Below are 13,569 nucleotides of genomic sequence, written 5' to 3'. Positions count from 1 at the left end.
GCCAATTGAATGGGCAGGGTTTGACAATTGGCAAAAAACGGGGGGCAAAGTGGGACAAAAAACTGCAGAAGTTCATTAGGTATGTTAGTTATGAAAGTGGAATAAGAAGAATAAGGCCAAGAACAGAACCTTGAAAGATGGATTTGTAATTATTGAGAACAGTAGTCTGTAATAAAGGAGAACCTGAAATGACTGGTTACTAATATAGTTCATAAGTTGTAGTTTCCAGTGTTATAGCCAAAGATATTTAATACACCGACTCCAAAAAATTAGAATCATAGGACTTTTTACCCATCCACGTCTAATTGTGCTTTAAATATTGTGAGACTACCAGAATTTTTTACTGTATGGGAGGATACTATTCCATATTTTAAGCATGGCCTGTGCAATAAACGTAGCTCTTAAGTGTTATTCTTTTTAAAAAAAAATTTTAAGTTTAATTTTGTGTATTTATTACTGAGGTCATTCAAGCTTCATTCTGAGCTATTTAGTTCCCAGTTGAGCAGGGCTGTTTTCACCTTATCTTTATTTGCTAGATAAGCCAGAATCGCCTTTTCCCTGAAAAACATATGATGGGATGTATACAAGTCACATCTTTATTTATAACAAAAATATTTTACAGATGTTATAAAGACATGTAGTTGCAGAATCAGTGTGTAGCTTCATTAGAGAATCCTATGGTTGATAGTTTTTGTAGAAAATCTTGATACATAAGAATCCAAAGTCTGCAAAAATAGCTTCTATGTGACGATCTTCACCCATAATTTTAAAAACAGAAGTGGTTGTTTGAAATAAGGCATTAGTCATTCTGTAGCTAAGTTTAAAGCAGTGCTGGTGAGGGATAAAGATTTTGCAGTCTTGGTATATTCTTCTGTTTAGTAGTACTGCCTACAGTGAAGAAAGAGGAGGAGCCCACCATAGAACAAGTAAGAACATCACTAAGGAAAATGTAGTCCAGGAAAGCAGCAGGCTCAGATGAGGTCACAGAGGATGTGATAAAGATGTTGGGTGAGATAGGGGAGAAATTGGTCCTGAGGGTACTCAAAGCAGTATTGAGAGAAAGGCATATCTCAGATGACCAGAGAACAAGCATACAGTACCAGTGTTCAAGAACAAGGGGGACATTCACAACTGTGGGCAGTACAGAGATATCAAACTCCTGTCACACTGCATGAAAGTTCTGGAAAGGGTGTTTGATAAATTAATATGTGCAGTAGTAGAAAGTAAGATGGGAGATGAGCAATTTGGATTCAGATCAGGATACAGCACACCTGACCTGATATTTGCAGTGAGACATATATCTGAGAAGAAGCTAGAGATGAGGAAAGAATCCAACTGGGCATTTCTAGACTTGGTGAAAGCATATGACAAGGTCCCAAGAAAGCTAATTTGGGCAATACTGTGGTGATTCAAAGTCACATAAGCATTAGTAGAATTGGTGCACCCTATGTACAAGTACGAATAGGGTATAGACTCATAGATGGTTTCCCAGTGGGAATGGGTGTGCATCAGGGTTCAGCTCTAAGCCCACTGCTGTTCATACTGGTGATGGACTACATTAGTAAACAGGTCAGCGGGTAGATCAACAAAGTTGCTATATGCAGACAATGTGGCATTACAGGCAGTCTGTGACCGAGAACTTCAGCAAAGCTTAGGGGAATGGAATGCAAAACAGAAGGCACATGGGATGAAATTGAGTACAGAAAACAGTTGTAATGGCAGAAAGTGGGAGAAATCAGAAGAAGCTGAGAAATGATATAGAGGGGAAAATAGTGGAACAGGTAAATAGCTTTTGGGTATCTGGGAGGGGATTAAGGAGAAGGGAAGTCTGAATGAGGAGGTAAAAGCTAGAATCAGATGGGCTACAACCTATTAGCACAGAGTGTCGGGGTAATGCATGACAGAAGAATGCCAAAGAAGGTGAAAAGTAAGGTGTACAAACAGTAGTGCAACTATTACTGTATGAGTCAGAAACCTGAGCAGTAGAGGCAGAGTAATTGAGGAAGCTAGAGGTTATGGAGATGAAGTGCCTGAGATGGATGCTAGGAAGCACACTGTGGGACAGACGAAATGTGGATATAACAGCAGAGGCCAAAGTAGCTCCAGTTGTAGAGAAGGCCAGAAAGAACCATTTATGGTGGTTTGGGCACATGTAGAAAAGCAGAAGACAATCTGGTGAAGATTTGGGACAGACTGGAAGAAGACGAAAGGAAATAAAGGCATCCAGCAAAGAGGTGGATGGATTGTGTGAGAGACTGCCTGTGACATTCAAGCATGAGTGTTGAAGAAGGTAGGAGACTGGCATTATATAGAGAGAAATGGCAACAGTTGACACCACACTATGACCCCATGTCGAAAAAGGGTGTTGATGACAATGATGATGGTGAGGTATATACCAGTGCTTGATTTACAAGAGCTTTTTTGTAATCTTTCTAGAGTGAGCTCTATTTGCAGTTGGGCCTGTATTATTCTGAATAACCTTGATAAAAACAGTGAATTTCTTTTTATAGGTAAGTGGGTGGCATATGTAAACTGATACTTGTGGCTCCCATTTGTGTGCCTCATCAGCTCATTTGGTCTTTAAGGGGTGAGACCCAGACAAGCCTTATGGCCCATTTACTCCCATCCAGGCTTGTCTTTTCAATTGGAGTCAAGAGTTAGGTAGTAGAAAATGGGGCAGGGGGCTGCTCCATCCTACCTAACTCCACTGTAGTAGGTAGTTTGCAAACTTGCAGAGGCTATCTGGACTTGCAGAAATGTACAATTTCCCACACATGCCTACCTCCCCATTGCAGTATTGTTTACACCCCTTCCAACAGCACAATTCTGTTTGGCCTGTTCACAAGCAATTTCCCACTCAGCACTAGACATTACTAATGTGGCAGGCTAAGTTTCCTTACTATGTCCCAGCAATAGCCAGGCTGGTTTTAACTACTAAAGCCCATCTCCCCTGCTCAGCCCCTCTGGTAGCTGTGTCACTAGTTGAAAGGTTGATCATAGTTAGGACTTCATCTCTCTTTCTTCTCCATGGGGCTACTTCCTCACATTACTAGATTTTGTTAGAATTGTGTGTAACTTTCATTGAGGAATGTAGAACTTTGTTAAGCAACGTTTTATAGAAGGTAGTAAAATGAGTGGGAAGAAAGATTTTAAAGTTTATCTTTGTGAAAAGAATGCCACTGGAGGAGTTTGATATACGAAAACCTGTTCTGAGCAAGAAGGTGTTTTTTCAGAGACTAATTAGCAGGCTTAGACTTTTTTTTTTACCTTTTGACTGTTGAAGATGTTTTTATTTTCCTCTTTCATAATGCAGGGTTACCCAGCTGAGAGTAATGCTGAGTGGACGTAGATGGATTCTGAAATTTTTTCTACAATTCTGGTATTCTGTTTTATGTGATAACATTGTGAAAAGTGTAAGAGATGTTTTTAGTAGATTTCTAGAGATTCCTTATTTTCTTCTCTGTTTTTAATATATATTTTTTTCTTATCACTAGTGTTCCAGGGACAGTAATTCTCCCAAAAGTTATTCTTTTGTATGGCACAGAAAAATTAATTTGGGCCATTAAAGGTTTATATTGGGGGCCAGCTGTTGCAATGTATGCGTTATTCCACATAAAAATGGACAGGCGATCCAGGAGATTCCTACGCTTTCAGTTGGAAGCCAGTCATTATCAGTTCAGTGCTCTGCCCTTTGGTCTCACCACAGCCCCCAGGGTGTTCACAAAGTGTATGGCAGTGGTCACGGCTCACCTGAGATGTCTAGGATTCCAGGTGTTTCCATATCTAGATGACTGGCTCCTCACTGCCACCACCGAGCATCAACTAATCAAAGCACGGGACTACACAATTCAAACCTGTTCCCAGCTAAGCATCACCACAAACTTTGAAAAGTCTGCCTTGTTGCCCTGTCAGCCTATTACCTTTATAGGGGCAGACTTAGATACAAGAGCCATGATAGCAAATCTGCCTCAAGATAGGGTGTCAACCATTCATCAGCAAGTTTAGTTTCTCATAAAACAGACAAGAGTTCAAGCAAGAGAAGTATTGCAAGTCTTAGGCTCAATAGCCACAGCAATTACTCTAGTTCCTATGACTTGCTTACACATGAGGATTCTGCAGTGGCTTCTTTTCGCTCAATGGTCTTACTAGGATTTACAAATGTCACACATGATCTTGATCATGGAATCTTGCAAAAAGTACTTAGTATGGTGGCTTGTCTCCCCCCAGGTGACACTGGGCAGACCATTTCTAGACACCCATCCAGTAGCCAGTAGCCACAGTGACCATGGACACCTCCCAGATAGGGTGGGCGGAGCATTATCTGAGACAGATTGTCCAAGGAATGTGGCAACCTCATGAGTATCACTTGCACATCAATGTTCTAGAGATGAGAGCTGTGCTTCTGGCATTGCAAGCACTTCAAGACTCTACGTACTGGAACCATTGCAATTCAGACAGAGAATATGTTAGTGATATGTACATCAACAAGCAGGGCGGGACAAAACCTTACCCCTTATGTCAGGAGGCCCTTCGAGTATGGCAATGGGAGATGGCTTCCCAATGTTTTCTGATTGCGATGCACATTCCCAGGAAATCTAACGTGATAGCAGACAGGCTCAGCAGGGCTATCGCTTTTGATCAGTGGACTATCCTCATGCCTCATGAGTGGTCCCTGAAGCAAGAAGTTGTGGACTTGATTTTTCGCAAATGGAGCCAGCCATGCTGCAGTCATTTTGCCACTCCCCTCAACAACAAATGCAGCAGCTACTTTGCCTTAGTCCCCCCACTGGGACAGTCACCCAGGGATGCACTTGTTCACAATTGGCCTCAGGGACTCCTCTATGCCTTTGCAACTTTTCCTCTGATCCCAAAAGTACTTCAGAAATCAAAGTCACTGGGTTGCAAACTCATCCTCATTGCTCCTTACTGGCCTCATCAGATATGGTTTCTGTTTCTCTGCCATCATCTACAAGTGGAGCCTAGGATACTGGACCCATTTCCGGACCTCCTGATGCATCAGTCAGGCGGGCTCCATCCCTCCCTCCAAGCTCTCAAGCTGACTGCTTGGTTTCTCCACTTCCAGTCTTAGCCAGGTTGTAGTACAGCACATCCTAGTGTCCTCTCACAAGCCCAGTACCAGGAAGCTTTACACTAGCAAATGGAAGAGGTTCTCTTATTGGGAAAAGAATAATGATATTGATCCCTTCACTGCTCCTGTTCACAAGATTCTTGATTTCCTGGCTGAAACCTTCAAATGAGGGGCAGCTGCAGCTACTATTAAGGTCCAACTGGCTGCCATCTCCAATTTTCATGCGTGAGACTTGGTCTCTAACTTCATGTCCCATAAGCTGTGCAGAGCATTCTTACAAGGTACAACCCTTTTTACGGCCCCCGGAAAGATAACCCCCCCCCCCCCAAGACCTAAACTTGGTTTTAGCCTCTCTGGTTCTTCCACCCTTTGAACCAGCAGCATCTTGCCCCCTGAGATTTCTATCTTGGAAAACTCTTTTCTTGGTTGCCATCACCTCAGCTAGACGGGTTTCTGAATTACACGCTTTATCTATTTGCCCGCCATATCTCATCTTTCATAAAGATAGAGTTTCTGTCAGAACCAATCCTTTCTTCTTGCCAAAGGTATGTTCAGAGTATAATTTAAATCAGTCCATTGAGCTTCCTGTATTCTTCCCCAATTATAGGTTCATAGGTAGGTGCTAGGCTATCGGCCCTGAGGCCTATACAAGCCCAGCCAAAAAGGTACCCTGGCTTTTGCCACCCAAAAAAATTATTTTCCTGTGCCACTGTCGAGCAGAACCACAAAAGTGATCCCCAAGGTGAATTTCCTATTTCCCATCCAATCAATTATGACAACAAGGCAGAGCATAAATGCCACCAATTGGATGTTCATAAACAATTATGCTTTTATTTACACAGGACCAAAGACTTTAGAAAATCAGATCAATTGTTTGTATCCTTTGCTGAAAATAAACAAGGTTCTCCAGTTTCAAAAGTGGCCTTATCAAAGTGGCTGTCAGACACGATCAGTTATTCTTAAGATTTGCATAAAAAGGAGCTTTCAGTGAGAGCCAGAGGACACTCATCCAGGGCCTTGGCTACCTCTGTTGTCTTCCAAGCCAAATTGCCTTTAGATTCTATCTGTGCAGCAGCAACATGGGCAAATCCTCATACCTTTATCACTCATTACAAAGAGGATGTGGGCTCCTGGAACTGGATATCCTTTGGTGCCACGGTCCTGAAGAGTTTGTTCCAGTGAGCCACCCAAGAACCAGGAGCTGGGGACGTGGTCCCAACCAGCAAGAATGAAGGTGAGATGGGACAACATAACATAAAGAAGTTATATACCTACCATAACGTTCCATGTCTGTTGTCCTTCATCTCACCTTCCTTCTTGCATCCCCCCTTCCTTCCCCCTTCCTGGAGGATCGAGAGGAATTCCTTTCATTGGTTACACTGGCTGAGTTTCCTGTTGACATACCAGGTTAGTTAATCATGCCTTGTTCCTTTCCTCTTTCCTTCCTAACCTTGATTGTGTAACAGCTTAGCAAAATTTGCATTTACTATGATTGTCTAGTATGGGCTATCACAAATGAGATCTGGGTAGCTACCGCTAGGCATGTTGCTATAGGGGTTAGCCTTGAGCCAGTATAAGCTCTTGAGCTATAGTAAATTGGCTGAGTTGGAGCAGAGGATCGGCTCCGAACCCAACCAGCAAGAAGGAAGGCGAGATGACAGACAACAAACATGCAACGTTATGGTAGGTACATAACTTCTTTGTTTTAAGGTTCCTTCCTTTCTGATGCTGTCCCTTTAAACTTTGTTTCCTATTCTTCTTCCTCAGGCTTTTCTGGTTTTCCTGGATCTCAAGGATGCCTATCTCCATATCCCAATGAATCTCCTTTTCAGGAAGATTTTATGTTTCAATGTTGCATTTTCAGTTTTCTATTTTTCCCTTTGGCCTCTCTACTACCCCAAGGATCTTCACCAAATGCCTCGCTCCTGTGATTGCTTTTTACAGGATAAGGGAAATATGTATCTTTCCTTACTGGGACAACCTGCTCATTCAGGCATCTTCACCAGAAATTTTACTTTAACATCTTCACTTTGCCGTTTGTCTTCTGCAAAGCCTAGGCTTTACAGTGAATTTCCAAACATCATTCCTGAATCCTGTTCAGGATCATGTTTTTCTGGTGTGCAGGCTTCAGACTGTTCCAGTAGTGGAATCTTTGCCTTCCCCAAGACTTTAGCTCTGATTGCATTCTTTCAATCCTTTCTTCCTCTGGACTCCATTACAGCCAGGGAGTTTCTATGGAAGAATGGCTTCCACCATTCATATGCTTCCTCTGGCCAAGCTTCGTATGAGAAAGCTCCCATGGTTCCTAAAGTCAAGTATGGCTTCAACATTTTCATACTTTGCATTTTCCTATACTCCTCCTCCCCCTGTGTCAAGGTAGAACTTCAGTGGTGGATTTATCAGTCGTCTGTCAATCCAGGACTTCCTTTTCAACTTCCAGTCCCCTCTCAGGAAATCTTTACAGATGCCTCAGATGTGTGATGGGGAGCCTCCTTCATTCCTCGGAAAGTTCAGGGCCTTTGGTCTCTTTAGCAAAAGGAGGACTACACCAATATCAAAGAGATGAGAGCCCTTCTCCTGTTTTTCAGGCTTTTCACTTTCTCTTCTTTCCAGGGCCCCTCAAAGTCTTCACAGACAACACCACCACAGTGATGTATTACATCAACAAGCAATGGGGGGGGGGGGCTAGATCTTATCTCCTGTGCAAAGTAGCTCTTCAGGTTTGGGATCTGGCTGTCCAGTATCAGGTGACCCTTCAGGCAGTTTACATTCCTTTAGTTCAGAACATTGTGGCAGATTCTCTGAGCAGTTCAATAACACAATCTCATGAGTGGATGCTTCACAGAGATGTTTATGGACATTGCCCACAAGTGGGGTACTCCTCAAGTAGATCTTTTAGCCTCCCCTCTGAACAGACAACTTCCTTTATTTTTCACCAGAGTCACATGTCCTCTGGCCTGGAAGGTGGACACCCTCTCTTTTTCTTGGAATGTGATGTTTCTTTATACCTTCCCTCCTGTTCCACTCATACTGAAGGTCCTGTTCAAGATGGAACAGGATGCTCCCAAAATCTCGTTGGGGATTCCCTTTTGGCCCAGCCAGCATTGGTTCCCTCTTCTGCATTTAGCCAAGAGGAATCATCACAAGTTACCTCATAGGGTGAACCTCCTCACACAAGACAATGGGTCTGTCATCCATCCCCACCTGTCCATTCTTCAATTGACATTGTGGCAGAAAGGGTTTTGATCCCTTTTAGGCATCGTTTTTTCTGGGTACATGCTTCGGGTCTTGCAGGAGGCCAGGAAACCCACTACCAGAAAATCTTATTTATCCAAATGGAAGAGATTTTCTGTCTGGTGTTATTTTTGAAATCTGGATCCACTTACTCTGGAAGTCCCTTTGGCTCTCTCTTATTTGTGTGAATTGCTCAATGCTGAGTTGGCATACCTTTCTGTTAAAGCCCACCTGTCGACTATTTCTCCTTGCCTGCCTTTGACTCCCCCTTTGGATTCTTGATTTGAGGTCAAACTATTTCTTTAGTGTCCATTATATTAGGCGTCCCAGAAAGACTGTTCCTCCTTTCTGGGACTTGAATTTTGTTTTGGAAAAGCTGACTCTGGCTTCTTTTGAGCCTGTATCTTCAGCTTCTTTACAGCATTGTTCTTGGAAGACTGTTCTTCTTTTGGCCCTTACCTCAGCCAGATGGGTGTCTGCACTGCAGGCCCTTATAGCTGTTCCTCCTTTTTTGTTTTTTCATTAAGGATGGGGTGTCTGTCTGCAGTAATCCTTTTATGCCCAAGGTGGTTAATGAGTTGTCTCTTAATCAGTCTATTAATTTCCCCACTTTTTTCCCTTCTGCATAATCTGCTAGTGAGAAGATCCTTTATGCCATGGATTTGCATAGACAACTCAGATATTATTTGGATAAAATTAAAACCATCCATAAATCTAAACATCTTTTTTTTCTTTCATCCTAGATCTTTAGGTTTGGCTGTTTCTAAGCAAACTGTTTCTTTCTGGTTATCTAAAGCCATGTACTTGTGTTATTCCTTTCATGGGAAGAGCCTTCCTTCTGTTAAGGCTCATTCAACCAGCGCTGTGGTTTCTTCTGGTGCTTTTTTCAGGGGACTGGATACAAATTCTATTCTTGAGGTAGCTACTTGTACTTCTGTGCATACCAGTACCAAGCACTGTAAGTTGGATGTTGTTTCTAGGGCTAGAACTGGTTTTGCCAGGGCTATTCTACATGGTTTCCTTGAGGGCTTTGCTGATCCTACCTCCTTCCAACATTCTTCTTGAGCTTTTGTACTCTCCGTATTGTAAGGAATGCTGCAGCAGTTATATGGAAGGACGTAGTACAGCTGTGTAAAATCTGTTGCAGTATTCACTCCCTCTCTCCTCCCATTGGTCCTTTTCTCCTTCTGGATGTACTTGTCACCTCTTTGTGTCCTTAGATTGTCATTCCTAGTGGGGCTTTTCAGTTCAGAGGATGGTACATCCATATGTCACTTTTATGCCCTACACAGTCCACTGGGAACATATGTGTAATGTATGGCATATTAAAGGCTTTGGTGTGCTGGACAGACATCAGGCTACCCTTGGCAGGGGATCCATAGTGTAAGGAATACTGCAACAGTGAAGAGAAGGATATCTACTGTTACGGTAAGCTTTTACACAACTGTACTTTCCCACTTTATAGCTGCTTCTGTCCTACCATATTGTGCAACATGAACTGACTGCAGGTCTTAGGGGAGTACTGCATGCACCACTAAATATATCCAAGCAGCAGTTCCTTCTATTCAAGGAGTCTGAATATGATTCAATAGTATTCTGTATTTGAAAAATGTGTGGTGCTGTTCACAGTTTCTGTCATTTATCTGAGAGTTTTCAGATGGGGGGATTCATCATCCATGGATCCAGGGCATGTCCAGCATCACATAGAAAAGTGATCACCATTGTATATGGCCTGCTCTCTATGTAAATGTGAAACATCCTATCCTGGCTTATATACCCACTAGGTGACCCTATGAGAAGTCACTTCATGTGAAACACTGGTTGATGTCAAATGTGTGCCAGATGTGCGAATCATGGGAACTGTCTGGGTGGTAAGCATACACATTGTATATAGTACCCTGTGCATTATGTACTGCCTGACAGTTAATCGAGTGGAAGCTCTTCTGGTTGATGTACTGAACACCCTGTGGAGCCAGTGGAGCTAGTGGTGCTACTGTCTTCTGTTGTCAGTGAAAACTATGTATGCTTCTCAATATGTTGCATCATACCTCTCATCCTCTTAGAGCAAAAAATCTAGACAAAGCCTAAAATGATGGGGGGACAAATAGGAACAGATTTTAAATATTGCTCTTACAATCTTAGAAAGTTAATAGAATAACAGGTTTTGCATTAGCATAAATTTTCTGAAGGATATGAAGTCTTAAACTCAAATGTTTGTCATTATTTAATGACTTCAGTCCTCAAGTATTAGAAAAGTACAGATTTTAGGAGGAACACACCAAAAATAGGAGGCAAAACTCTGGACATTCTACAAAAAATCTGTACAGTTGAGAGGTATGTTGCAGCATCAGCTCAAGGAACTAGTGTAGAATCTGCAAAACTAATAGCTGTGAAACTCCTAGTTTTGTCACTCTGATGCTGAAATATTCTTGTAGTTGCACAATGAGTCCACTGCAGTAGGCTGTCCACACATTCCCCTTGATTCCATGTGTGGGTGGCACATCTCTGCTAACTCCCATACTGTCTCTCTGTCCACAAGGCAACAGCTGATAATTTGCTGGTCATGTAGCTGAGTGTATTTGAGCCACTGGTGGACTTGTCTGTGATGTGGAGCTCAGTGGCGCACAATGCAAGCAGTGACTCTGAGAGTGACCACTGATACTTGCTGTTCAGCTAAGGCTGCTGTGAGAACATAATTAAATCTCCTGCAAGTGGAGAAATCATGGAGTTCAGAGCACATAAGGGCTACAGCTCTTAGTGCTGGATTTATACATCTTTGGATCGCTCCAGCATGTTTGATATCATTAGCATACATGTTCAGTCTAATTAGCATGATGGAACTCATTTGACACTTTGCAGTAATCTGCACACCATGAACACCACATTATTTCTATTGAAGCACAATCAAGCTGTCTCTCTCTCTACATCACCCTTTCCATGTGCATCACTGTAAATCATACTGTTTTACATAAGCCTATGCAATAAATATTTCGGATCACCCTCAAATAAAATCTGTTTCTTAGCTATGAAGTACAACAAATGCTGGAAGTGAGATTTCAAAAGTATTTTAGAGATTACATCTTTTTATTTGCTTATTTTTAAGAGCAGACAGTGTTTATAATTCTAATAATGTAGTCGTGTAGTTTCTTATGCTGCAATGGCATAGCATAGCTAAATTAAATCTTTTAATTGTTTTCCTCAGCTTCATAACATATCCTGGCTACACATTCTAGAATACTTTGTTTTACTTGGCTTATTTTATTGTTTTATTTATCTTAATTTATTGATAACATAAGTGACCTGGTCCATTGTACCCTTTGCCAACCTGCTTACAGTTGACTAGAGAAAATGTTTTCTTGACTACTAAACTAGAAACTGTCTGCTTCCCTTTAGAATTTCAATGCATCGAATTACAGCTGCCAGTATGTGCAGTGTGCGTTTTACAAGTACAATAATGAGGGGCTGTATCAGCGTAACATTTTCAACCTGCAGCTCTACAATGTTGTGGGCTTCTTGTGGTGTATGAACTTTGTCATTGCGTTGGGTCAGTGCACTTTGGCAGGAGCCTTTGCTTCCTACTACTGGGCATTTGATAAGCCTCGTGATATTCCAAGTTTCCCTGTGACTGCTGCCTTTATGAGGAGTCTCAGGTAAGATGATTTTGTACTGTTGAATCTCAGCTTCACAGATTACTGTAGTTCAAAGACAATTGTCTTGAAATATGATATTGCTTCCCTGTTTTTTCTGTGTGTTTCATATGGTTTGTTACTGTTGTTTCAGACATTTTTAACAAAAACGTATCACAACCAATATTTCAACACCTACACCACTAACAGCAAATAAGAACTGTAGTTGTTGTATGTAGTAGTGGATAAATCCATTGAAGAGCAGTGAAAAGAAAAGCTGCTGTGACACAGCGTTGTTATAATTACTTGCTTAAAGTACAAAATGTGTGTGCGCACATACTTACACAGACACATGTGAGCACATAATTTAACTGAATTTGTCACAGAAGGATATTCTTCAGAAATAATTTGAAAAATTAAACATAAATAGTAGATGGAAAGGAAAACCCTAGACTCCTCACAGTCTGTTCTTAGCTTTCATATTATTTTGTGGTAAAAAAAAAATATTTTTACTGAAGTTGTAAATGAAGAATGGTTATAAGGCTGTGGCTATAGGGCTCAAATGATGTGTCCCTGCCCTGCAGTCAGTGGCTTGGGTATCTGCATGATTATGAGATCTTGGTCCCCTTGTTCCTGAGGGATGACTGAGTATATTAATTAAGTAGTGCCTGTTTGCTCTAGCATCTTGAGACAATGCAAGTAAGAAGTGATCACATCATACTGATGTTAAATGCAAACAGCAAATACCGTGAAGCTTAGAACTGATGCATTATAGTAGTATTACTAGACTTTACAGGAAATAAGGACTAAATCAGGCTTGTACCCAGTGCATACTGTTAGTACAAGATATTGTGGAGTAAGTTCTCATAATTCATGGAACAATTAGAGGTAACAAAATTGGCAGAAGTGCAAAACAGAAGAACATTAAAGAAGTAAACATGTTTTGAAATGAATGCCACCAAAGGAAAGTCATAATGCTCAAAGCCAGCACAGTTCTTTCTTATTTTTCTTAATGAGAACGTTTAACTTTTATTCATGTTTCTCTGTCCATTTTCCAAGGAATTTCAGAGGTTCATAGGTAAGTACTAGCTAGCTGCCCTTGCAGACCATTTTAAGCATACCCAGTTTCCCTTTTGGTTCTCAAAATAACCTATCCCATTTGGTTATAGACGAGCTTTACCCATTCCACGGCCAATAGTTGTATATATTAACCCTTTCTAGGTCTCCTCTTTTCCCTTTCTCTCTGTCCCCTCCTCTTTTTTCTGTTTCTATCCTTCTTTTCTTTTCTTCTTTTCTTGGGATTACTTCTTTCTCTTTCTCTCTTCTCTTTACTCTTTGACCTCTTCTGTCTTTTTCTTTTTGTCAGCTTTTTCTTCTTTTTTCTTTTTTTTTTCTTTTTTTTGCACTCTTTTACTGAATGTACCTTTTTCCCTTTTTTCCTTGGCTCCCCTTCCTTTTCTTTTTTTTTTTTTTTTCTCTATTAAATTTTAAAAAAAAAAAATTTTTTTTATAAAAAAAAAAAATTTTAATTTATTTTTTAAATTTAAAATAAAAAAAATTTAATTTTTTTTTTTCCCCCCAAATTTTTTTTTTATATTTAATAAAAATTTAAATTTTTTT

General features: G+C 41.0%; 1 protein-coding gene across 1 annotated transcript in view; it reads left to right on the top strand.

Moving 5' to 3' along the window:
• Positions 1–13,569, top strand: part of SLC44A4 (solute carrier family 44 member 4) — a 1,277,084-nt gene that overhangs the window by 1,084,197 nt on the left and 179,318 nt on the right. Inside the window, exon 16 of the mRNA XM_044082136.1 lies at positions 11,717–11,973. Within this exon, the coding sequence (XP_043938071.1) occupies positions 11,717–11,973 (257 nt within the window). The remainder of the gene's footprint in view (positions 1–11,716; positions 11,974–13,569) is intronic.

The sequence above is a fragment of the Protopterus annectens genome, chromosome 9.part0 (assembly GCF_019279795.1).
Source record: "Protopterus annectens isolate FY-2018-M chromosome 9.part0, PAN1.0, whole genome shotgun sequence".
In the NCBI taxonomy this organism is placed as follows: domain Eukaryota; kingdom Metazoa; phylum Chordata; order Ceratodontiformes; family Protopteridae; genus Protopterus; species Protopterus annectens.
Note: the sequence above shows the minus strand (reverse complement) of the source record. Positions and strands in the feature narration are given on the sequence as shown.